The 23,007-nt window shown below is 37.3% G+C and overlaps 2 protein-coding genes across 3 annotated transcripts in view; one reads left to right on the top strand and one right to left on the bottom strand.

Moving 5' to 3' along the window:
- The window catches only part of LOC131677342 (tachykinin-like peptides receptor 86C), a 170,046-nt gene that overhangs the window by 84,917 nt on the left and 62,122 nt on the right, over positions 1-23,007 (bottom strand). The gene's annotated exons all lie outside the window — the stretch shown is intronic.
- LOC131677340 (phenoloxidase 2) overlaps positions 1-23,007 on the top strand; it is a 32,050-nt gene that overhangs the window by 5,118 nt on the left and 3,925 nt on the right. The window contains exon 3 of the mRNA XM_058957086.1: positions 509-654. Within this exon, the coding sequence (XP_058813069.1) occupies positions 509-654 (146 nt within the window). The remainder of the gene's footprint in view (positions 1-508; positions 655-23,007) is intronic.

The raw sequence follows: 23,007 nt of genomic DNA, 5'->3' as shown, positions 1-23,007 counted from the left end.
GGTTAATTTTGGTCAAGTATGAAAATGTTACACAAGTTTGAAAGTGTCGCAATAATTATCGATTCAATCTTCAATTGTTGTAGACTACAATTTATTGTAGTTGTAGCACATTTTACCAATTAGCAACAAGTAAAGTCTGATCATAATAGCCTTAAACGTGATCATAATAACCACCATTCATCTCGTAGTGTTAACGTAGTACATAAGATAACTGTTATGAAACACAAATAGCGCTATCAGTTGATATTATTACACCATGTGAAAGCGCTACTTCCGGGGATTCCGAGGTCTACCGAAATCACTCAGCAACATATATTAATTCCACTCGAACAATTCAGCAAAATGGGATAATCAAGTTCGTTTGAATTAATCAAATATAACAAAGTATCTCATTACAACGCCAGCGAGCCCGAACCATGATGATCTAGTGTGGGCAACCAATTCCACTAACCACCAAATAACCTATTAAATTATAGCATATGAATCGTTCACTTTGTTCCGATTACAGCTCGAGTTCGAAGGAATTTCCATTACGGGAACCATGGTCCAATCGGAGGGTGCACCGGCCAACACGCTGCATACCTTCTGGCAGCAGTCGGATGTGGACCTATCGCGTGGGATGGACTTTGTGCCGCGCGGTAACGTTTTTGCAAGGTAAGTGCGGAATGGTATTTCTATGGAACTCATATTAAATCGAAACCGGAACTATCAACTTGTCACTACAGGTGAATCTGTGCGGTGTGAAGTGGTTTGGTGTGCATTTAATTACAATTGCGTTCGTTTGCATAAGTAATTCGATTAGAGCTGCCATTCGACGGTTAATTGATCATTTTCGGAAGTAGCCATGCTGTTTGATGATGATGGTCCCATCACATACCACTAGATAGGTGTGAACTGACATATGACAAAACCAGGTGTGCTACTGTTAGGCATTTTGGGCGATAGGAATAATGGACGTTCGGTGATTGGATTGCTATTGGCGTGCCACCAAAGTATCGAACAAGCTATTACCACAAGGGCATTGGCAATAATCTAGAAAAATCTACTTCGGTGTTCGACAAGTAAAACGGATATGAACAACAGCACTATGTACCATTCATTCACCTTTGCTGTGAAACATGTTGGTTGACTCGAGCAATGCATAGTGACTGTGTCAAAGCTTAAAAGGAGGTTCTCATTCAAATGACCAAGTAAGCAACATGAGGAAATTTATTTTTGGCCGATGAAAAAATATGGAAGGAAACAGTTTTAGGATGCAAAAAGTTTTACAAAATGGCGCTCGTGTTGACGATCTGTCTAATGTTGGGTGCGCGTGGAACACCAAAACTGTGTACAGTCTATTGTCTCAGGATCGATCTGAAACACAAAACTAATAATAAAGTTCTAAAGTAAACTAAGCATATTTAAGGAATGACCTAAGAATGGGTAAAACACTTCAAATTTAACGTAATGGTGCGATCTCAAATTTTGAGAGCGATTCTTTAGCCCTTTTTTCTCTTTAAGGATTCACCTAAAATAGTGAATACGAAGAATTCGTAGATTTTATAGGTCATTCCTTCAATGAAAAAGGTTTTCTTTCGAGAGATCAGAGAATGAAGTCTTTAAATTGAACCTTTCTCAAATGAGATTGTACGCAGTTTTGAAAAATCATGTTTTGAGATAAACACGTTTAAAGTTTTGAGAACACTTTCGAATTACTTGTGGCAGAATGTCAATATTTTGTAACAATCACATGGAATGATGGGTTTTGGACATCGCTCATTACGAATCTGAAATCGGGTTTTTTTTAAATTCAAACTGGCCGCTGATCCAACATGGCGGACCCCCACTAAACATAAGCAGTATTTCAGCCAAAATCGAGAAAAAAGGTTTTGTGCTTTATAAACACGAAATTTAGCTAACACTCGGAATACCAAGGGAGTAAAAAGTTACGCGGACTGCCAAGTGGGTCTAAAAAAATGGGAACGTTACTTACTCGATTTTAAATCTGTCTTGACCACTGGAAAAGTACGGCTTTTGTGAATACGTCACATAAACAAATTGGAGAACAAGGTTGTGTGAGGAACGCTACTTTTACCTGCCATATCATAGCTGTTCGCTCACTGATTTCAAATTTTTCATCATATTTATAAAACCGATGATCAAAGAATAATTAGGAAAAAAAATTATATATCCGAGATAATTGTAAAAACAGTAACTGAAAGTCAGTACAGAAAAAATAAGTTTTTCAGTTCATACCGTTTGTCAACCAGTTTAATTTTTCTTACACCAATGAAATCGTCACGGTAGGTAGACTTGTTAGTGTGCACTAGACAGTAATTTTTCAAAAATTTCTTTCTTTGAGGTTTTAGTTAGTCTGATTTGCATAATGCGCGCCAAAGTACGGTAGAGTAAATTCTTCGCGACTTGTTCAGTTTTGTGGTTTGAAATGTAACAAGTTTACTCAATAATTCTACTTATCACATATGGGTATTTTTATAAAAAAAAATACTCGTATCAACTTAGAGAAACACAATATTGTATGTACGTTACAAAATAATAGTGAGTGTTAGGAACGAATCTGTATCAGTTTAGAATTTTTAAAACATTCTTCATATAACTTTGAATTTAGAACGATAACCTATACTTTTTATACACCAATCGATTGTTATTGATGGTGGCTACAATTTTTTTTTTTTTTTTTTTTTTTTTATTTCAATTATAGAGGTTTTAACCTTAAGGTCATTCGCCTCTTCGGGTTAGAAAAATCTCTTAGGAAAAATTTCTAACCCTATGTGCGGGGTCGGGACCCGAACCCAGGTGCGCTGCGTACAAGGCAATCGATTTACCAATACGCTACGCCCACTCCCCTGGCTACAATTTCTGAAAGCTCACAGTTTTATATTTTCTCAAAAAGTACACAAAAATACGTAGAAGTACAAAAAAACGTTTAGTTGGTCAATAGCTTCGAATTCAAAGCGATGACTTTTTTATACACCAAACGATGTCAATGGATGGCGGCTACAATTTCTGATAGATTTTTTTTTATTTTCTCAAAAAATACACAAAAATGCGTAGAAATACAGAAATTTTATGTAGTTGGCAAATGACTTCGAATTCATAGCGATGACTTATACTTTTCATGTACCAATCGATTGTAATTGACTTTGGCTACAATTTCTGAAATAACAATTTTTATATTTTCTCAGAAAATAGACAAATATACGTAGAAGCACAGAAACTTAATTTAGTTGGCAAATAACGTCGAATTCAGAGGGATGACCTATACCTTTCCATGTACTCATAGATTGTAATTGATTTCGGCTACAATTTCTGAAATAAGAAATTCTTATATTTTCTCAAGAAATAGACAAAAATACGCAGAATTGCAGAAATTTCATTAAGTTGGTAAATAACCTTGAATTAAAAGCGATGACCTATGTCTTTCTATGTATCAATCGATTGTAATTGATTTCGGCTACCTTTTCTGAAATAAAAATGTTTATGCTATCTCAAAAATAGACCAAAATACGTAGAAGTACAGAAATTTTAGTTGGCCTACGTCCAAAGACGTAGACGTAGAGGTACCAAAATTTCATTTAGTCGGCAAATAACTTCGAATCCAAGGGGATGACCTATACATCTTTACACACTACCAATAGTGCGTGTTGTTTTTCGAGAAAATATAAAAATTATTCTTTCTGAAGTCGTAACCGGTCATCCTTTTGAATTCGAAGATATTTGCCAACTAAATAAAATTTCTGTACTACGTACTTTGGTCTATTTTTGAGAAAATATAAAAATTGTTATTTCAGAAATGGTACCGAAATCAATTACAATCGGCTGGAATATAGTATAGATCATCGTTGTAAATTGAACGTTATATGACGAATATTTTAAAAACTCTGAATTTCTTCATATTTACTGAATTTTTCCTATCATACACTTACAATTTTATAACTTACATACTATATTGAATTTCTCGACCTTTGTACGAACAGTTTGATATAATAATATGTAATACGTAGAACTATTGAGTAAACATGTTACATTTGAAACTTACGGTGTAAAAGTGTAAAAAAAATTCAATCAACCGTATGCCACGTGCATTGTGACAATCATACCGCCATAAACCTCGAAAAGTATAGTATTTTCTAGAAAATCTACTGTCCATTGCATTTATTACAAATCTAGAAGCTCAAAGGATTTCATAGGTGGAAGGAAAATTGAAATTGATTGACAAGCGGCTAAGATACGATTGTTTGAACAGAAAAGATCATTTTGTCTGTACTGACTTTCATTTACAGTTTTTATAATTATTTTGGATATATAAATTTGGTTTCCATTATTTTTTGATCACCGTTTTTTGTGAAAAATATACGCATCCAACGGCGAAGAAATTTTTTTTACTATAACTTGTGGTAGTTGTCTACTATATTTTAATGCGACGTGTTTACAAAACACATACTTTTCCATTGGTGAAAACTGATTTAAAATCAATTAAGTAACAGCTGAGATATGACCGATCAAAGTAAGCGTTTCTATTTTTTTGCCCCCCTTGGTATTCCGAGTGTTATTATGCATCAAAAATTAAAAATAAAATAAAAATTACAATTCTTATACGGCTGACTAATACCATTTTGACCAAAATTTTACGTTTTCACCGTTTTCTGTAATTATTTGATACCTCACGAAATACGTTCTCGAGACCGTACTGCCTATGATCGCAAGTCAGTCCGATAAAGATAGGAAATCCCATAGAAAACGGGACAAATATGCGATCATGGGTATGTGTACACTACACACAGTGAAACGCGAAGCATTCTGGGGACGCGCATAATGCCATGAAAAGGTTTCTACCTGAGGCGCGCGTATCGAGCCGAGAGCGTCCCATGGCGGCCAGGACGCCGCTTCGACTAATGGCATTTAGAAACTTTTTTGATGCGCCGATCGAAAAAAAACCATTGATCGTATATTTGTTCCGTTTTCTGCGGGATTTCTTATCCTGATGGGACTGATTTGCGATCATGGGCAGTATAGTAGACACTTATACCTTTCCAAAAAATGCAAAGAAAAAATCATATTTTTGAATGAGAACTTCAGCTTAACTCCTACCAGCAAAAAACAAGAAAATAGTCCGTTAGACTTTATTCCTGTTCCTAAAATTGACTTCTAGTTTTTCGAACTATAGGATAAAGTGCCTATTCTCACCATACTAAACAGGGTGTCTCACTAATTCATTAATTACTCGGTCTACATTCAATGGAATGCGTACAAATTGGCATCAACAGCTTTGCTGCGTTGTTAATAACCAAGATAATAACACAAATGCGTTGAAGACAGTGAAATTTTCCTGTTTGCGCGCAATGAAATCTCGAATCGGGTGCCCCAATTGTTGCGCTACCATTTGACTCAATGCGTTGAACAAAGATGGCAGACGCTGCTCTAACCAACAGCTACAAATGGGTAGGGTGATAATAGAATCATGGCGTAAATAGGCCACCGCCCTATATTTCGTATCGTTGCTCTCACTTGAGTATTATTTTTCCAAAAAATTTAAATCTTTCCCTACTTATGTCGTTTTTGCTTCAAGCGAAACTGAGTCTGGTTCTAACCCCCACTGCTATCAAAATATGTGAATTGACAGCGGTTGTGGTTAGAACCTGATTCAGTTTCGGCATCAAGCAAAAACGGCATTAGTAATCTTTAGCCAAATGAACGTCGTTAAACGAAGTTGGGCAGCTCTGATATATGCTGATGGTGCAACTGGGGGCGAATAAGTCGAAAAAATACAATCACCATTTGATTGGATGTCAGGTTAATTTATGCAAAAACATTACTTCCCTCGGTACGGTACATGCAAAACCGATTGCATCAGCATACACTGGACAGCTGGTGGTGTCATTCTGATATGCAAATCGATTGAAATTATACGGCAATTAGGACTGAACGGACCGGATAGCAGGGGTCGATGGATCCAGCAGAACACCATCAATTAGCAGGAAAAAAATGCCCTGTGAATTTGTCAAGTGTAGATGAAATGTCAACAATCGTCTACTTGTATTAACACGATATAAGGTAACTGTACCCTGCTTTATTATTGCTCCGTTATTGATCCTGTCGATTTGAATGCGTTGACTTAAATAGTAAGATGAAAATGAAGGTGCTCATTTCAATATTTTCGATTTGCCCAAAAAACGAGTATTTAGCATCCTTTGCGTCAGTTTTTTTTTGTGAAAGACGAGCCACTACGATCAGTGTTTAGATCCATTGTAGTATTAGTTTGCCAGTTTTTTTATAAACTGATTCTAGGAGCGAAAATGTTGAAGAACCTTAAATACCGATTTAAACATAAACCATTGATCGTAGCCCAAGCAATCAATGAAATTGTGCAATCACCCTACTTCAATTATATAAAAAATTGCAATTGCACTCAATGCTATCAGCGACTGCTATTGCGGTGTAAATTAATTACATAATAATCGTCAACACTGTAGTGCTAACCATTTATAGCCAAGATTAATTTATTGCGTAATTAATACAACAATTAGGTTACACGCTTGATTACAATTTCAATATAATTGTTGTTGGGAGCTGTTTCGGTTGTTGCGGAACACAATTGAAATACTTGGTTGCAAGTCAAACGTTTCTCAACAAACATGTGATTAGGGCATATAAGACAACTGTCAAATTCATTTTTGAGAGGAAATTCCAGGCAAACCGTTATTCGCCAATCACAACTGATGGCAGTAAACAAAAGAGAAAAATTTTCTCCATCGTTAACTGCTGTGAATAGTGTTCGGCAAATAGCGGTTTATCCGGAATGTCCCTTCAAAGTGAATTTTGACAGTTGGCTTACACGCCCAAATTATATGTTTGGTGAGATTGCTTTCATTTATTGTTTCCATGCGCTGAGAATATTTATTGACACACCCCGCTGACAGAGTAGCAGCGAGAGGCTGACCTAGGGCTGGTACTGTCATTAGGATATAAGATACCAAAAACGTGCTAGCAGGCAAATCAAAGAGTGCAAACCGAGCAGATTTGTGCTTTTACTGCATGTAGATTTCTCGCATCCTAATGTCAGTACCAGCTATAGCTCAGCATCTCGCTGCCACTATGTCAGCGACCTAAGAGAAGACTTTATGTCTTCAGTAAAGTTTTTGGCATAGGCATACCGCATGCACTATATTTCTGCTGAAGAATCTTAATACAGTAAAGCCCTGCTTTTATCAGTCCGTTTGTGAGTTTTAGCCTGACAAATCGAGACATATTTCTTTCTTATTTTGAAGTAGAATACTTCTAACGTTTCAATATAGGGGTCCCTTTTCAAAAATTTCTGCTGAGATATTTTCCCAGTCTTCAAATGCGAATGACTTCCGTTGTACTGATCGAAATCGCTATATTTTTGCACTATCTGATCGGAAATATGTGCACGTATATTGTATTTGATCTCGTGAAATGTACGTCTATTATAGACAACGTTAATAATGTAATTTGTAAAGGTGGTAATTATCTGCGCTGATTGGCCCGTGCAATTCAACCAAGCAGCGAGCGTTGTTAGGACTGCCTCTTTTTTATCAAATGAACTTCGCCAGGTATAAAAACGGCACATAAGAGAAAATTCGTCAGTTTGCTTTCTGACCTCGTAGTAGCTCCTACGTTTTGTGTCAGCTCAAACTCTTCGGTTGGAATATATTCAATGACTGCCGCCCGGTATCATTCCACCCAATGATGCACAGGCGTGGCGCGCATACAATAATCAGCGCACATCGCAGAAAAAGCAGAACGCTCTTTTTTCGGATTTCAATATGCGGATTGCAAGTGTGCGCGTGCGAAGGGGTGGTTGAGTGCGAAAGACCCCGCTCTCTTGCTCTTTAAATTATGCGCGGCGGGCTTAGATAAATTCATCATTTCTCGAGTACTTTTTCAAATGGACGTAAGTAACAATGAGTGATTCTCTTTGAGGTCTTTCTCTTCTGTTCATTACTCGGCCATTTCAACATTTACTACTCTACTCTTTGCATAATATTGTAGTAAAAACCGTCGGCTTTCGATATGTACTGCAAAATTAGTACAAAGTGTTGTAATGACGTCGTAATAAACGAAAGAGAAAGTAAACAAAGAGAGGCTCTCAATGTTACTTACGTCCATTTGAAAAAGTACTCGAGATTTGGTTAATTTTCTTTTGGCAAGCGGTAGTATTATTGACGATGACGATTTTAATAGCATTGGTTGTTGTGTTGTGTGAAGGAGATGATGTTGGCTTATTGGATACTGATATAATGTTTCTGCCGTTGATTTGATACTCGGGGCAAACTGAGATAACTTTTTACATATCTATCTAGAGGTGTGCGCCGCGCCGCCGAATTCAGGTAAAGGTCGGCGGCGCGCCGGCGTCACGCCGATGTGCTTACTATTTTTACAAGCAATCGCCGGCGCGGCGCGACGGCGTGGCGCACACCTCTACATCTATCTATATGCTGTTATAAACACAGTTTAATTGCATAACTGCTACATGTATGACGGGATTTACAGACATGTCGGAATTCTACAGACTTTTGATAGCCTCCTACAGACGTAGCAAGAAATCTACAAACTTTTAAAAGAGTAATAGTATTTAGCAAAATTGTACTAGAATAACTATATTCGACTACGAGTGATTCCTTCGTTAATAGTTTCTAATTTCAATCTATTTTTAAATTAACATTCTAGTGAAACTAGGATTTACACAACCATCTAGAGACATTTACAGACATTTTAATTATTCTTCTGCAGACATTTCATAAAAAACATGTGGCATCGCTGCCTGGCACTACATTCGTTGTGGGTTATTATAGTACGTGGCAATTGCAGGGTTATTGCGAAAACTCCAGGCTAAAAAACCTGCTTGGTGAAGGTTTGAACATATTATGTATAGGGTATTCGTCTTAACTCTCTAATGCTGACATTCCACGCGCAAATGACCTTCTGCTGGCTCTTAACTTTAAAGTAAGTACAATGTGCAGTAAGTCCAAAAACTATTTCTTATCCGATTTGGCCCCTAATTTACTTTATTTGTACATGCCATACTTTAAAGTGGCCTATTTCTAAAAATATTCAGCAAGTGAATGCATTTTGATCCCACTATACATATGTGTAATGAAATATTCAATAATCAGTGCCGGTGGGTAATATGAGTAGTAAAGGTAGTACTATCCAAGTTGCTTAGAGTAATAAGGTGATTCGTCTTTGGCAGTAACTGGATGAGGAGTGAGGTAAACGTGCAGCAAGCTGCGGAGTAGAAAAATGACGGCGAACAAAAAGTAAATTGTTACTTCATGCTGTCGGTTCCGACAGCATGAAGTAACAAGTTAATTTACGCTTGTCCGGACATGCCGTAGACTCAGGTGATTCGCATTTCTAATGCCAAAAGACCCTGACTCCTACGGTAGCAGACAAAAGGTTAAGTCGCCGGTGAGCTCTAAGCTTGCACATATGATCCTTCTATGCTTTTCTAAACTTTCTCCCTTTAACTCCTTGCTCTCCCTTGAGTACTATGGCTCTAAATATTGAAAAATATACTTCACCTTCCAGTCCCTTGCTAATTAAATGTCGTAACAACTGTTGACGGCGAACAACTCCTACTCTGCATAAGGCAAATAATTCTTCACATTTTCCTTTCGATCATGCCCATATGAGCCTGCCTAGTTCTAGTTTTCCGTTCTAAGTTTATAACTGATTCGCTCTAGAATACCTATCCGTCTTTCAATTTCATTGCTTTCGTTTCTCTTAGTCTCAAATTTGCCGAAAATAGCCAACAAAATCGATACAGTAGAACCTTGCGGCAATTAAAACATAGTAACGGCGAACAACTTTGTTTACATACAGAAATCCAAGCAAACATGCATGGGGATGTAGTCAACAATGTTGTTAGCTGTCGTTTCTAGAACCAACATGGCTGATCGGCGATTTCGAGTTACGTATCACCTGAGAATAAAAGCTCCTACCCACTTGAAAATAATCGAGTTGGTAATTACCCACTAGAAACATTGGAACAAACCTAACCTTTGAATTTTGCAACGCATGTGTCTCGGGCACACGTTTGAAATTTTCAAGGTTTGATCAAGATTCCATTTGCACAAACGCGTCGAATGTGATTTATGTGAATGTAATGCAAGCGTATGTAGAGGCAGATGAGATAAAATACACCCCTAAGAAAATATAATCATAACTTAGCTAAAGACTATCAATTGGGAGAATTTAATTAATGATATCATTTAGCCAACATGTTACCCTGAAATCACAATCGCTTTGTAAAATATTCATGAACATGAAACTGCCGGTTGTCACGGTAAAGATAGATACGTCTACCTTTATCAGGACACATGTTAGTGAACTCGGGTGATTCGTAGTTATACTGCCTAAGCTCGACCCTCATCAGCAGAAGTCAAAAGTTAAGCCCATAAGATATAAATCCTGTTCTAATGACCCTGCCACTTCTAGTTTTCCGATCTGTTTACATCCTTGCTCTCACTTGAGTACTATGGCTCTAATTTTCATAACTTTCCCTACCCAGTAATCTCTAGCTAATTGAATGTCGTTAAATGTAAAAAAGAAAATGTGACTAACATAGTCGAAATAAAAAAAGGAAAAAATGAACATGAAAAATATTCAATTTTTCAAAATCATTATAAATTGCTCTTTGAAAAATGGGCAGGCCAAAAAACACCTGTGCAGGGGTAAAATGCATCACAACAACGGGGCACAATACATCATAACAAATATCGAAATAGCTGATTTTAATGCAGAAGGTAGCAAAAATTGTAGCATTCGAATTAACAGCCTATGTGTATTCTACTTCACTTCGGTTATGTCTCTGACATTACCTACCCATCTTTTTTTTCATTTTAATGTACCTAAGCTGTTAAAATATTCTTCTTAACTCCATTGGCATAACGTTTTCTGATTATTCAGTATAAATTTCATACTCAAAAACACGAATTTGAACAAGTTTTTTTTAATTTTTCGCGAATAAACCAGTTTCGTGTGGATAGGGTGATGATAGAAACAGGGTAAAATAGGATGATTACCCTAGGAAGTATCATGTGCGTTCTAATTTTCTACTAGACGGCATGAACTCAAAAAGACAGTAGTCTCTTGCCGCAAGTATGAAAAAAGTATCACCTCACCACTAGGAGGATTATATGATGATCTGTGTAATCATACACCATCAAACATTAAACTCACGGTTGATCGCAACGCCTAATACAAGGGTCTAACACCTTTACACTGCGAAAAGTTTGCTTTTTTTAGTGAACTTACAACTGAGAATTAGCTCATTCATTATTAAGTAAATTTGCCAAATGATTTTGGAATCGAATTCCTTGCATCACGTAGATGTGATTTCATGCCTCAATATTCAAAATCGGTTCAGATTTGCCCCTAAAACATCATTAAAGCAATACATTTTATGTATCGGTTTTATTTTTCTATATTGGAAATTGGTAAGCGAGGTATAAAAAATTGAATGTTCATTATCTCCGCCGCTCGTGAACTGATTTTGATAAACTATAGCTTGTTAGAAATTTAATGTTATTAGCTTTCTAATTATATGCACAGAGCTTGGCCTAATTACTTTATTTGAAGCTCAAAACTTAATGTTTTCAATGTCAATTTTGTCCAATCACGAACCGGTTCAAGATTGGTGCGACAGCCGGGACGGAGCTGACGGGTCTTTGGATATGTACTGAAAAATAGTGGAAAGTTTTATAGTGACGTCTTAATAATCACAAGAGAATGTAAGCAGAGTTTCACAATGTTACTTAGGTCCTATTGAAATTTCCCTCCCTCCCCCCGGTTCGAAAGACTAATATAGCTGATTACTAACGTCCAATGGGAGCAAGCAATACGTCGATCAGTCGAAAATGGCATCAGCAAGAAGAAGCTTGCCACTGGCTGCAGGCCTAACCGCACTGGTAACGGGAAGCGGACCGGCAACGGAAAGCGGCTGTCAATTATATTTATGAATGCCTGCAAGTTAATGCGGTTGTCAGCAATGACAACGGAACGGTGAAAGCGGCGTTGCATTGAAAATACAAAACCGAATCTTTTATAAAAAAAAACAAAAAGAGCGGCAGAGAAAATTGCCGTAAGCCTACTTTGATTGATTGGAAACCATATTTTTAATTTATAAATTATGGAAATTAAACTGTTGAAGATTGGCTGAAAACCAAATAAATGCGGTTGTCAGCAATGACGACTGAGCGGTAAAAGCGGTGTTGTGTGTGTTTATACAATCCATCTCCCACTGACCTGCAGTGCATTTATGGAAGAAACTTGTCTGCATCTATTTATTGACAAATTTTGTATTATCTATAGATGTACACATGTTTAGCCCTGGAGATGAAAGGCGATAGCTCTACTGTACATCCAACGACCCATTTCAAGAATGCCTGTTCATACACGTACGCCCCGCGCAAATACAATCACGTATCAAACGGATATGTGCAATATATTCACACTTCCAGAATGACATATAATATTTTTGATTCTGCCACTTATTTACAATAAGGTAAAATATATAAACATTGAAGAAAAACACAAAACGTTCTCACCATCGTGTTGCTCTGAATTGGTTAATTGATGGCATTTCTACGAAGAATTTTCTCCATCCACAATCAGGAACGTCTAGTAAAGTTCAGATGGCGCTGTGGATGTTAAGCGAGCGTATTTTTTGTGATTTGATTCACGCACATACATAGCAAAATAATTAGGGTGTGACGATCTAAGAGAAGAGAAGACAATCGCGTAGCTAATTTCATACAGTCCTAACCTCAGTATCCAACCAGCTTCTAATTGGTCGTTTTGCCAGCATTACATTTTCGATCGGGATGGAAAACAGTGCTGAACAATCTAATCTGGCTACTTTTCATACACATCAACATTTCATGAACGCTTGTTGTCTTCAAATTTACGGCAGGGCCTAGTTAAGAAAAAATAAAGAAGAGGCAGGCGAATGACCAAGTTGGTTAAAGCCTGCAATTAAATAAATAAATAAAGAAGAGCAACAAGTCTGTTGTCGTCTCTTCTCGTAGGTGACGATAAAATCACCACGTCAAATCACACTACTCTCGCTTTTTTTGCCTACACACATAACACAACAGAAGAAACGACCTACTAGCGATTAACTTCGATTTTCTGTTAAATTTACTATATTTAACTACAAAACTTTATTAAATATTGAACGAGCATAAAGTCACTTTAGAGCGATTCGGCAGTGCTGCCAATCCCCCTGAACGGTAAAAGTGGTGTTGTACTAAAAATACAAAATCGCATTTTTTTATAAATAAACCAAAAAGAGCGACAGACGTAAATGCGGTAAACATAATTTAATTGATTGAAACCCATAGCTTTAGTTGATAAATTATTAAAATGTTTAGTTCTGTGGAAGATTGGTTGAAAACCCTATTTTTAAAACTGTTGAAATTTAGTGCTCTGTAGGAAAAATCTATAAATTTTGAAGTCGGTTGACTTCATCTCAAAATCATTTTATCGTCATGCTTTAAATTTTTTGAAATATTTTTCCTAATTCCTTGAGCAAATTTTGGAAATCTTCTGAATCTTTCGAGAATTCTTCTCGGATCCTGGAAAGACTTCCCATTTACTTCAAGGTTTCTTTCTCATCGTTATTCTAGTTGTTGACCAGAGCACATCGTTTTGCTCGTACTGCGATGTTTGCTTGCCTTTTAATTTACTAACAATAGGAAAGGTTAGTCTTCGTAAAGTTTGTTTGCCGGCGTCTCGATCAGTGGTGGGTATCACACATTCGCCAGTATTCTATTGCTCTTGCTGATGTGGACCTTTCAAATATTCTCGTTCCCATAACGTGCTATCATCAAGCCATACATGGCCGACGGTGATAGACACCCGGATATTCCGGATGTTCCAAAAGAAATACCCGATACCCTTGGAAAAAGCATCAAAGTGATTTATTTGTTAGACAATTCTCGGGACCCGATTGCATAGTATTCGGTCATGACCAAGATAACACGGGTGCGAGCAAATAAAGTAGCAGTTATAGTGAATGACTTCGATCAAGACTGCTTGCTGCAAGCGATTTGCACATAATTATTGTATCTACGTACCTGCCAATACTGTAAAGGTCGATGGTGTTATCTCCGAACCACATTTGAAGTGCATGGACCTCCTAAAGTACAGCGTTGGCTGTTTCAACGACCCCATCACTTCCATTGGTTAAGATACTGGAATGCAAACAATTGTATTCAGTGATAACTTCGGAGAATAAAATTTTAACTTATTGTCTATCAGACTCGCTTCGGGAGACCTTCACTGGGTCTTCTACTCCTAATCATTTCATCCTGGACAAGGTTTGTTTGTTGGTTCACTTGTTTGTAGCGCGGATCATTGCAATGCATTGTGATCCTTCCAAGTACTTCATAGTCTACTTCGCTGTTTGGAACTGTTATCCTCCTTGAAGAATCTATTCGTAATTCGTAATTATTCGTAATGATAAATCACTATTTAGCAGTGGGTAAAAAAAATTTATGTATGTGGCTATTCATTTTTAAATTTTTTGAATTCTCCACACAACAATTAGTCAGGTTTTTCGTAAAACAGAGCGTCCAACCTTTTTCAACCACAAGCTGTACAAATAGAGTGAGACACGGATATACAAAAAAATCTAAAATTCGCTCTGAGCAAGTTTCTGTGTTTCATTTGGGTCTTAGAGCAACTATGCAAATTCTAAGCTCGATCGGCGAATCTATATTTTTGCGCCCGTCGTTTAAAGTTTAGATGAAATTTCGTATGGGGAAAACGACTTTTACAAATTACTTCTTCCAAGAGTAGCCCTCTGATTCCTAAAAAAATCGATATGGAATTTTTATAGGAAATTTGTCAAGGAAACAATGTCTCAGAGATTGGGGAACGATCTGATGCTTATGGAAAGAGTAATCAATAAAAAAAAATTAAAGGGTTGTGTACAGGACACGACCACGGTGACATTAAAAATATAGCTTTTTTATCTATCACACATATTGACACACGCTCTTGTTCACTCGCCTGTTTTCATATGTTACAACTTGCTATATACCCTCCCCATTAAAACATAATTTATTGAAGGTCTTTTAACGGTAATCTATTAATTAATCAAGTATCTCACTAGGTGATTGGCATTATTTGGCTGATCCATCTAGTAAAAATAGGCTGGTCTGTCCAGAAAATATATTCAAAAGAAAAGTTCCATATTGAGAGCTGTGATGAGGAAACCCACGCCCGCCAACGGAAATATACAGATTCTCCTTAAAATATGAAATTTCATTTTCCATTTAAATTTTCAATAATGTACTAATGAACTTAAGTAAACAATCTTAAGTGTAAGTATTTCTTGATCGATTAGTGGTGGAAAAATGAAATTATTTGATAAATTACATTGTTATGCAACGTTCGCACTACCAGTTAAAACGGGTTTTTATGCTATCTTGGTGACATTTTTCTTGTTGCTAATTATTAAAACGTGTTATAACTCTGTAGTGTAAACATTGTATTATTAAACCAATTCTGCAGCGTTTTATGTTATGTAGGTGTTTTATGTGGTAATAGGACTGACATAATTATATCTTCAGTACAGCGGTTTGTTTCATAATTTAAAACAGATTTATTTTAAAATTTAAATTAGTATACCCAACCGTATTTGTTGTATACCTTAAAACGCAATTAGAACTGTGTTTTAAATACATAGGGTAGGACAGATATTCTGTCTGGTTAAACTGGGAAAACAATTTTAAGTCCAGTAACGCTTAAGACATGGCTTGAATTTGAATCGAAAAAGAACACCCGCTTCAACTGCTGCTGGGACGGTAAGTTCTGTTTTAAAATTTTCCGTTGTGTGCAGTACGAAACAAAAGTGTTTGAAATTAGAAAACAAAAAGTTCTGCTGGGAATGTGATTGTTTCCGATGCAATTACACTCAGATTTTTCACGCAGGGGATACAGGCCGTGTAAATGAAAACCGCGTAAATTAAAAAAAAAAAAACGCGTTAATGAAAACCGCGTAAATTTCAAAATCCGCGTAAAAAACCTGAGTGTACTCTCCTATATAAAATACTACGCTGCTGAACAGTGCAATAACTACAGAAGCACGTTGTCAGATGCCTTACTGATAAAAAACATATAACCGAAATATGAAACATGAAAACCAATTGGCTCTTTACCCTACGCAGCTACAAAGCGCCGTAAACATGGATTAACAAGTTACAACGCACACGCATGCATAAAAATAAATATTTTTTTTCAAACGCAACACTCTTAAGCAGCACACACCGTATTGAATTAAATCCAAACCACCCCGCCCACCCACTTTGCAAATCATTCTGTGACACCATGCTGGTACCCGACAAATCCGCACACGGCCACCGCTGCCGAAAATGCATAGCGTCTACCGCTTATTGTAGTGCCCAGACGCTGCAGCCATGATCTTACCCATTCGACATAAGAACAAAAACTGATTCAAACTGGTACGCGTCACCTCTATTTATAAACTAACCGTATGGTTTAGTCACTTAGGTGCGAGTGTGTGCAAATGCCAACGTTACCGAAAATCGATAGCGCTTATTGCATCGCCCGGAGACGACGTTGCTCGTGTGGGATAAGAGCAACAACTGATTTAAACGGACATGCGTTGCTTCTATTTATGACTTTTCGTGTTTCATTGAGCAACTAAGCTGCCCTCTTTTGACGGCTGTGTCTGAGAAATCTGCCTCACGAATGGTATTTTTCCCGTTTTTTGTGAACTTTTTAATTTTACCAATTTCCAAAAGTCTACTTTTATTGGGGAGATATTAAATTATTACCAATATTTAAGTTAGGTGTTTCTGAATCGGTTGGTGTATGAATGATTAAAATCCATCTAGTAATATCGGAGTTATAAGCGTGCAAACCTTACATAGTTTCGTTACATGGGAGATAGTTTAGATTTTAGAATGACACCTAGCCCCAGATAGTGGAGTAAGACATTTTTAATGTCAAAAAGGTTAAATGAAGGTTAACAATGTAGGATTTGTATGAAAGCAGTGATTGAAGCAGTTTCTGAATCTGAACCAAAGTAATTTAATCATTGAATGCAAAATGGCAATATTTTGACGTCATGAAATATGACGAATTCAAGGGATTCAAGGGTGGAAAAAATGTGTATGGTTTTATGTATCATCAATTATTATTGCGAGTGATTGATTTCACTAAATAAGCAGCTTGGTGAATATTCGTAAACACCGGCAATCAATGGGTGGACTAAGTTTGTTTGGAACCTGAAACCGAGAATATCAAATTTGAAAAACCCGAACCCCCCAAGTGTAAAATTTCAAATACCCGAACCGACGCGATTCTGAGAATTTCCATTCAAAAAAAACCGGAGCACGGCCCGAGAATTTTGAATTCAACCTCAACCTGTCGTGTTCGGGTCAGGTCCGGGTTTCGGGCTCAAAAACCTGAACCAGAGCATCCCTAGTTATCAGTACCATTTTTCTAACATGGTGAAACTGGAGAAAGGTGATCTTCATACCAGTATTCCGTTGTCTCTGTTTCAAGAAAAAACTTTAACTTCACTCTTAGAAAAAATGAAAATTACATTTGACGTAAACAACGCAGCGACGTATTTTTCTGTCCGATAATAGGATTTTACATGCTATGATATGTAAAATTGAATATTGTGACTCTTTTGATGTAAAACTCAGACTGAATGACCTAGAAAAAGCCGAACATCTTACATTTTTACATGTAATAAAATGTAAATTTGTGTGAATTGGGACGCTCCTTTTATGTGCATCTGGCAAGACGTAAAGTTACATGATTCTTTTTTGCTGTGTTGCATAGACCAGATAAATTTCACATTTTATATGTTGCATTTAACTTGATTTATGCGCATAATTCTAGTAACAGTAGTTCTTTATTTTGGTTGATTCCGTAATTTTGTGCTCCGTAACAGGGTTCGCAGTACCGACCCTTTTTGGCGAGAACCGGTACTACGGTACTGAAGCCCTCAGTACCGGTAGTACCGGTAAAGTACCGGTACTCGAATATTTTTTTAAAAATATCGAAAAAAGCTTCAAAGTGAAATTGAATGCTTAAACTGAGGTCCTTATTCTCAGATGATTGATTTGTGCTGATCAAAAAACATGTTTACTGTTTTAATTGATTCGGAATGGCATGACCCATTTCAGCAGAAAATATTTTTCGTATGCGGCACCTTGTTTTATTTCGAAATCTAAGCTACTTTGAAATCAATAACTGCTAAGCGGTGCGACTTTTGTCGACTTCAACAGATGGTAAATGTAAGAAACACTATTAACAACAGTAAATCAAAGCGAGAATGGCAGTAAATCCGAGCTGGTTGCTCGCATTTCCTCTCTTGATTTTTTGTAAATTGGTTTCGACCTGCATACCAAGGCTCATTGCTTTCATGTAAATTATGGAGTTTTGCTGAATTTTCAGATCACCAATAATTACAAATCGTCCCATTTGGAAGAGTTCACCAAGTCTAAAATTGTTAGCTACTAAATCGCTGTTCGTTCTTTTATAAATAAAGGTTTAAGAGCAAACCAAAGACATGACATAGACCATAGTCTTATTACGTGCCACCCAGTGAATAATGGACACCAATCAGAATGTCGCTAAGAAAAAAAAATCATAGAAAGTTTTTACGTCTCTTACGCTAGATGTTTTTAAATTTAGTACAAGATCGTTAAAATTTAATTTCGACTAAATAAAGCAGGAATTTAAACATACCGTTCAGTACAACGGGAGCTAGTAATGTTTAACTTATAGAAGGTAATTAATGTAATTAAAAGTCATCTTGCATACCGATTTTTTGAAACAGGTCCTCCTAGAGAGGTCACATATTTTTCATAAAAAATTGTATGGTACCGAAAATACCGGTACTGGCTTTTGTTCAGTACCGGTATTACGGTACCAAAAATGGGTCGGTATTCCCGGGATTTTCGGTACCGGTATTACCGGTACTACAACCCTACTCCGTAATCGATATCGATTTTAAACTTGTTTGTACGTCAATTTTACACTCTGTTTGGAACAATCGCTATTGACATACTCAAACAGCTATTTTTGTAATATTAAAAACTTCCCGAGCATTTACATCAGTCCTTCGAAATGCAATGAATTCGTAGCTCATTGCTATTTGTCGTCGTCATGCACGCAAACGTAAAACTTTCAATTCAATTGAGTGGAAAAAGCGCCGAATGGAACTAGCAGACTGTGAACCGACTCGTGCTCACTTTCACTCAACTATTCGACTACACATCGCTACTGAGCTCGCAACACTAATTGTTGATGGTGAATTGTAAATTGTCGTCATCCCCAGCACCTCCACACGGGTCGATGCAAAACTTGTAAAAAGTAGAACTTATTTTCATACATAAGCAGAAAAGTTTTTCAATTAAAGCAAATTATTAAAGGAAAGCCAAGCGAAAGGAATCCCGGAAACTGATGCGATGGTGCTTCGATGGATGGTTTTATCGTTCAAGCGATAATATTTAGAATTATTAAAATGTAGAAGTTTTACGATGCAGCTTGCGTCAATAACACTAATATTGTGAACTTTGTGACAACACTTGTCGGAAGAGAAATTGCTCAGTGAGAAATTCTGACCCTGTCCTGATTTGGTTTCCGAGAGTAAATCGTCGTAGGTTCCAACCCCAGCCAGGAAGGATTTTAGTGGTCAATAGGATAGTAGGGCAAATCCTGTAATTGTACTAGTAGTAAGGCTTTGCTTCGCTTGAGAAATCCTCAATATGTTTATAAATTTAAATCAATTGATGAAAACTTAACCAGCCAGCTACGTGTACCTTGTGCCTGAGCTGCCGTTAGCTGTTGTTATGAACTTTGCGGTCACATTTGTAAATCATGTTTTTAGAGTACACTTGCGAACCGAACACATTCAGACCTCAGGCATATATTCAGTATGTAGAATATGTAGACGCAAAGTGCTGCGCTCGTAGATTCAATGTTTGCAATTTGCTCAAGCATGACACTGCTGTAACTCGGATGGATATTTTGTCTGCTGAGCACAGTTCCCTTATAGGTACGTGTGGTTGGTAATCTTATTTTCATACGGAACAGAACTTGATGTGATAGAGTCTACCTCTAGGATATAAAACAGTCAGCTGGAGATTGAATTATTCTATTTTGGAATTCGGACAATGTTGATTTTCGGTTTACGTTCAGTAGGAAAAGTGCGTAGGTAGATAGGTTAGGTAACGGTAAATAGCATCCAAGCAAATAAATTAGTGAGTACTATGCGTGGGAGATAGATTACACCAAACAGCTTTTTTAAATTCGATAACATGTTGGGTAAGACGAATATATTATTTGTTATGCGAATACAAAGCAGAATGCCGTCAAATCGCATAACCTTGGGCAATTTCTTATTATCGCTGTACCGAAAGAAATCAAAATTTATTAGTCAAGATGCGCCTCACTCTGCCCTTGCTCCATGTCAAATTTTCCATTGCCGCATGTCCATCGTTCACGGGTTGCGCGACGTTAGGCATATGTACGTTAGGCATAATGGTCGAGAGAATAGCTGTTCTTATATAGATGGGGTACACCTATCTTTTCCATTCCTATACTTAAATGAAGATTTTGTGCCTCTTTTTCTTTTTTTGAAGTTTTATAAGTGTATGTTACTATATTGTTGGAATATGATCCTAGAATATGGTTTGCGTGCAATACGCGAGCAATACGGTGAAGACCCGTTCTTATCAGCCCCTTGGAAATTTTTAGGCTGATAAAACGGGGACATTGATAAAATCGGGACATATATTTTTGGTTCTTTTTAAGAAACCGAAGCTCTTAAAATATTCTTTCTTTAGTCCCTAGATATAGCCTCATAATCTTTCCTGATTATTTAGCTTAAACTTCCCTTAAGGGGGTCTGACAGTACAAAATTCAAAAAAAACAATTTTTTTTTAATATTTCACGCATCACGGCCAATTCGACAACCGTACCCCAAAGCTCCGTTCCAGAATGCCACCAGCAGATTATTTTCAAACATCTCGAGAAGTTCTGGCAACTTTAGTTTAAATATTCACTATCAGAACGTTGGTGGCATGAATAGTACCATCTCTGAGTATCTCCTGGCTTGCTCAGACTGTGAGTACGATATGTACGTATTTACAGAAACTTGACTGAACAGTAAATCGTTATCCAAACAGATTTGCGGAAGTTCTTATTCTGTGTTTAGGCAGGATAGAAACGAACAAAACAGCAGTAAGAATAGTGGTGGTGAAGTGCTCATAGCATTGCGTTCAAAATTCAAAGCACGTTTGGTGTCCCTCTCTAACTGTGCAAGCGTTGAGCAACTTTGGATCGCTCTCACGCTCAATCATTTTACGCTTTATATTTGTGTGCTTTACATTTCACCCGATCGCTTCAATGATTTTGATCTCATTGATAAACACTTGCGCACGCTTTCATCGATCACGAGTCGAATGGCTTTGAATGACAAGATCATCATACTAGGCGATTTAAATTTATCCGGTATTAAATGGAACCGCTGTTCTTCTAATTATTTGTACCCGGATGCGAAAGGTTCTACTGTAACTTCATCGACCTTGCAGCTTCTGGACGATTATAACATCGCAGGTCTTGTTCAACTAAGCGACAAGTGTAACAGCAACAATCGTCTGCTTGATCTGTGTTTTGCTAGTCAAGAACTTACAAATTCGTGTTCGACAACCGTTGCACCTTCTTCGCTTGTCAAAATTTGTCGTCATCACCCTCCGCTTCAAGTTACCATTCATGAATGCACACCTGCCGAGAACATCGCTGAAATAACTTACTACGATTTTAAAAATGGAAAGTACGTTTTGATGAATCAATTTTTGTCATCATTGGATTGGGGATTTCTATTATCCAACCGCGATTGTATATTATTGTATGCAATCGATCAGTTCGTACCAAAGAAAACCAGACGTGAGCCTATCGAATATCCATCCACCATGGTCTAATGCAACCTTGAAAAGCTATAAACGTGCGAAACGGTGCGCCCTAAAGAAACTTACGAAGCGGCCCTCTCTCCAATTAAGAGCGCATTATTTACACCTCAACAGCCGCTATAAACGTCTGAACAGAACACTCCACTCTGCCTAACCAACGTCGCGTCCAACATAGTCTTAAAACCGACCCCAAAAGTTTCTGGAACCATGTCAAAGAACAGAGAAAGGAAACTGGATTGCCAATTCTCATGTCTCTCGAAGGAGTTGAATTATCATCCTTGCCCAATATATGCAACTTGTTCCGAACACACTTCAGCAGTGTTCTGTCTGATGGAACCTTAACCAATGAACAGATTTCCGAGGCCGCCAACAACGTCCCTCTTCGATCTCCTATTGGCTCTCATCCTCCAATTACAACCACCATGGTGAACACTGCATGTTCCAAGTTGAAATCATCGTCGAACGCTGCACCTGATGCTATTCCATCCGTAGTACTGAAAAACTGCTCAAATAGTATTCTCGTACCATTGGCAATACTCTTCAATACCTCTCTACAGCAGAATTACCATATTCACAGATTTTTCTGTAATGTCACAGATTTTTTGCACCTTTTTTGATCACAGATTATTTTTCACAGATGACAGATTTTTGGCATTTTGATGAAAATTTCACCGATTTCCACAGATTTTTGGAAATATCGTTATTTTTCACAGATTTTTGGGAAATCTATCGCAGATTTTCACAGATTTTTTCCTGTTTCAGTCATCACAGATGGTAAAAAGATTTTTTTGACCGAAACACAGATTTCAATGTGGCATCCTTGCTCTACAGTCGGGAACATTCCCCGTTTCATGGGAAAAAATCGTATATCTTCCCAGTCTTCAAAAAGGGGATTAAATCCGATATTTCGAATTACCGCGGAATTGCTGCATTAAGTTCCGTGGCTTAGCTGTTTGAGTTAATAGTTCTCGATTTCATCGCCCATAATTGCTCAAACTACATATCAGAAACTCAACAC

Source organism: Topomyia yanbarensis, chromosome 1, assembly GCF_030247195.1.
Source record: "Topomyia yanbarensis strain Yona2022 chromosome 1, ASM3024719v1, whole genome shotgun sequence".
Lineage (NCBI taxonomy): Eukaryota > Metazoa > Arthropoda > Insecta > Diptera > Culicidae > Topomyia > Topomyia yanbarensis.
Note: the sequence above shows the minus strand (reverse complement) of the source record. Positions and strands in the feature narration are given on the sequence as shown.